This window comes from Pundamilia nyererei, unplaced genomic scaffold (assembly GCF_000239375.1).
Source record: "Pundamilia nyererei isolate P.nyererei 1_Seehausen unplaced genomic scaffold, PunNye1.0 scaffold00190, whole genome shotgun sequence".
Taxonomy (NCBI): domain Eukaryota; kingdom Metazoa; phylum Chordata; class Actinopteri; order Cichliformes; family Cichlidae; genus Pundamilia; species Pundamilia nyererei.
The window spans coordinates 878584-883024 of record NW_005187591.1 but is presented as its reverse complement, the minus strand read 5'-3'; the positions used below and the strand labels follow the sequence as shown (position 1 = coordinate 883024).

The 4441-nt window shown below is 38.3% G+C and overlaps 1 protein-coding gene across 1 annotated transcript in view; it reads left to right on the top strand.

Annotated features, from left to right (window-relative positions):
* cckbrb (cholecystokinin B receptor b) overlaps positions 1–4434 on the top strand; it is a 29074-nt gene extending 24640 nt beyond the window's left edge. Inside the window, exon 6 of the mRNA XM_005747188.1 lies at positions 3937–4434. Within this exon, the coding sequence (XP_005747245.1) occupies positions 3937–3986 (50 nt within the window). The 3' untranslated portion in view covers positions 3987–4434. The remainder of the gene's footprint in view (positions 1–3936) is intronic.
* The last annotated feature ends 7 nt before the right edge of the window (positions 4435–4441 follow it).

Sequence of the window (4441 nt, the reverse complement as noted above, 5' to 3'; positions counted from 1 at the left end):
ATCTATCTATCTATCTATCTATCTATCTATCTATCTATCTATCTATCTATCTATCTATCTATCTATCTATCTATCTATCTATCTATCTATCTATCGAGAGATACAGGGAGAGCGAGAGAGAGAGCAACAGCACACTTCCTTTTATGTATGTCCTACAGTGGGAGAGCTACTTTAGGGCACATAATTTTATCAGCTGAAATCTCAGCATGTATAATGGAAAATATAGCAAATGACAATATTGTTGACACACCCAGACTAGCCTAGTAAATCTTACTGAGACAACTCTGATCTCACATGGACAAATTGACAAACAGAACATTACAGAGATCCTCCATGTGTCACTGTGCACGCTCAGGCCCCATCATCATTGAAATTCAAGAGGCAGACATTCATCTACCCCTCTGACAGTGTTTGAGCTTTACTGATTTCCACAGGGACATTTAGCTTTTGTATGTATATCTCTGATCTAAAGTATGCACACGAAAGTGATGTCACGGAAAAAGGAATTATGTTTTTCAGTCTGATCTGACAAACTCATTGTTAAATCTTTGTAAAGCAGACATTCCTCCCTTGTGAACACAGATCTGCCGCTGCACTGAGCAGCAGACGGGAGATATTTATGCATCTGCTGGTGGTGTTTCCCACATTAGAGGAGCACTTTTGTTCTGGAGAATTATAACAGACTTATTTCCCTGCAGTGTCAAAGAGGTTGTTATGCCTCACTCCCCAGCCCACTGCATCTCATCCATCAGCTACAAACACACACTCCAGCTCAATTATGAATTTGCTCGCAACCAATTACGGACAGATGCCAATAAATACTGCTTTCTCCCTTCACAGCAATTAAAACTGGCCATGAAAATGAATCTCATTCTAAAAATAACTGTGATAACGAATAGTTTGTGCTTGGACCGCTCATTAGTAAATTTCACTTACACACAGTCTAAATGTCAGTGTGAAGAAGAGTAAGTGAACAATGTGTTTTTTATGGCCTGTTCATCCAGCCTCAGCACTGTTCATACAGTAGAAATGTTGTTCTTGTTTTATGCACTACCACAGACTTGTATTAGATTGAGTAATCAATCATGTTCAGTCAATGGGTTGGCCTTTATAATGTGACACATTCTTTAATTATCATGCCAGCTACACATCCCCCTCTTCTCCTTAAAGGCTATACAAACCTGTAAGTGGTTGCATTGATTGACTTCTCTACCATCCTCGCCTCCTCTTGCTTCAGCTTCTTATTAACATGCATGACGATGGCACATACCCTGCTCCATGCATGACAATAGCTTTTTCTTCAGCCTTACTCACTACATGTCTCTGCAATACATGACATTGGGTAATTCTCCAATGAACTCTAGCTGCTACTTGCATTTTAGAGTGGTTCCCTTATATAAAGGTGTAGCCATTTGTTACAATAAATGTTGGGGTATTGACACTAGTGTAGCTGACTCATGGTGCAGTTGTGCTCAGGGGAAATGCTGCTGAAGAATGATAAGAATACTGTCCACAGGTGTTGCACAGGGACTCTCTGGTGCACGTGGTTGACAGTTTGAACAGTGCTGTAATTGTTTAGTGGAAGCAAAGCTGCCTGAGAAGTAAATTTGCCTGAGTGGGCAGCGGCGGCAGGGGCATTCATGGCAAATCTGCTCTCCAGCCGTAAAATGCTGATAAGAAAATAAATGTAAAAATTCAATCTCGGTTATCTGAATGTTAAATAAACGTCTGTCCAGATTCCCAACTGATATGTAAATCTTGGCTTTGCTATGATTAATATCACATTCAGCATTAAGATAACTAATTATTTAAAAAATAATAATAATAATAATAATGACACAATAAGGCATTTTAACATAGTTTTTGTTTCTATTTTAAATAGCTCAATACATATAAATGACCAGCAGCAGCAGCCATAGTCAGTGATAAATGACTATTTGGATGAACTGAAAATTGGAATCATTGAAATACAAAGTTTCAGTTATAAATTATTTGGCAGTTAGACTCAGGTGAAGTTACATAGCAAAGCTGCGTCTGATGATGGATGATGGGAGGAGGTAGAACTCCTTCAGTCTTGGCGCTGGTGGTGGTAGCAAAGATGAAGCAGGTGGTGACTTGGACAAGAAGCTGTATCTTGGCAGGATGAGGTGTAGAATGACAGCAGAGCTGTGAGATTTAAGGATAGCGAAATACTGATATTTTGCATACATGTATCTAAGCATGTTTTGTCTGAAGTAACTATAAATGAACTATATTTTCATCGTGAAACCAGACAAGCATCTGTCCCCTAACCCTTTCTTAAGTGTCTGTTGTGCATTGTCTTTACAAAGTTTAGCAAGGTTAAAGTCATTGTGAGGAAATAGAGGTACAATTGAACTACTAGTGTTAAATGAGATTTTAATCATTCATTCAAATAAATGTTTTAACAACAAGCCAGAGAAAATCATTCTTCAAAGGATTTCTTTGAAATTATAATGAGGGTTTGAAATTTACTTCATTTGTGTGTTTGTGTGTAAAGATTATTTATACATTCAATTTTGCCCGAGAAAAATAAGAAATAAAAACAGCAAACTAATGTTGTCGCCCTAATCATGAAGGACATTCCCTGACTAGTTATATTTGATTGTAAATCATAATCAGTTGAATTACAGAATTTATACTGTAAATTTGGGGCCGTTTGGTGCCTCAGAAGGTCTGGAGCGCCAGGAAACATTATCATCTTTGCCAGACTGCAAAACCAGATTTGCCATTTTAATTGCATTATCTTATAAAGCAAGGAGCTCATTTATGACATAACAAACAGTTTAATATCTTTAAAGGAAAAAAGGAAAAAAGTTGAAACAAAAAAAACCACAGAAAAACACACCGCTGCCCTTTTTAAAGCTGTCACAAGCATCTTTGTTGTGGAAAACATCAACATGAACAGACAGTCATCATGCACGTGCACAGCAAGCTGCAAAATGAGTTATGTTTTAATATAGTCTTCACTGTTACAGTGTATTAAATATGTATTAGTGATTTTTGCTATCAGTATGATTTATGTGGAGCACAGAAATCAAGCTGTACAATATGATTAAAGGTTGTGCTGTCTGAAAGTTAAGTATTCTGGGAATAGTTTCATTAGTGTTGATGTTTACTGTCTTGGGGGCAGATTTTGAATTAGTGCAGCTATTTTGACGTGAATGTCAGCGGCAACATGTGAAGGCATAAAAAAAACCCTTTTAGCGTCACGCAAATACAAGCGCAGTTAGCAGAGTTAGCTTGTACACTATTCTATGTTGTCAAGTGTTTACATATAACAATGAACTGTTCTTCGTTTTGTGATGTTTTTGTAAGGGAAACTGCTGACCGTGTCTCTTGGTGATAAATAGTCGTGTCCCATGCTTCTGAGCAACTCGTTCAGGCTGTAGGCGTCTATGGGGTGAACAGAGATGAAGGGTTAGAGATGCATACGAAGATGCATTTAGATTTACTTGAATAGTCACAGTTGCCAGGCCACCATTGCCTTAAGAGCATTTGGAGAATACAGTAGCTGTGTGTGTGTGCGCGCGTGCGTGCGTGTGTGTGTGTATGCGAATGAGTAATTCATACATTTGCTGTGTGTACATGTGAGTCACTATTGTTTGAGGCAAGATGAGAGCTGAAGATGAAAGCATTTGGCAGTGTTGGAAAATAATATGGATAATGGTGAATGTTGTTTATACGGAGAAATGTAGGTGTTGGCTAGAAATCCTCTTCTGTTTGTGGTAAATGGTGATGAAAGATAACTTTTTGTGACTCTTTGTTGCATCAGTGACAACTTTGTGGAAACAGTTATGACGGATATTTAATTTGGGTTTCTTGGCTACTGTTTGTGATGCTGTCTTAACAAATATGTGCTGCTGTGACACTGCAGTTTGCTAATGTGTAATTTTTTCGTTTGTGTTTTTGCTCTAGATGGAGGAGGTTCCCTCGGTACCTCCCTTATGACAGTGCAGAGTCTCTGATTGTCATTGCAGCTGCGGTTCATTGTTTTTGACTTGTCAGACACAACAGATGTTCTCTCTCGGCATGAGGATCATCTGATCGGCATTAGTATATTTTAAATATGTTGAATATGTTTTCAGGCTGCTGCAGCAGCTCAGTAAACCTGTGATCCTCATGTCTGGCAGATCCAAAATACAGCCCTTTTCAGACATGTAATATTACTGCCTTCATTAATCTGCTAAGGTGAGGTCATGCCATCATTCCTCCAATTCAAACATAATGTATTATACTTTGCTCTGTCCCTAGCTCTGATATTGTTGCCCTAACTTAATGGAAAAAGTAGTTGGGATTCTCATTCACACTTAGATCCTGGCAGGTAAAAAGGAGTACATGTTTGAAAGGGGTTTTATCTCTCCTGGTTTGTCTCTACAGGGAGTGCAGAATTATTAGGCAAGTTGTATTTTTGAGGAATAAT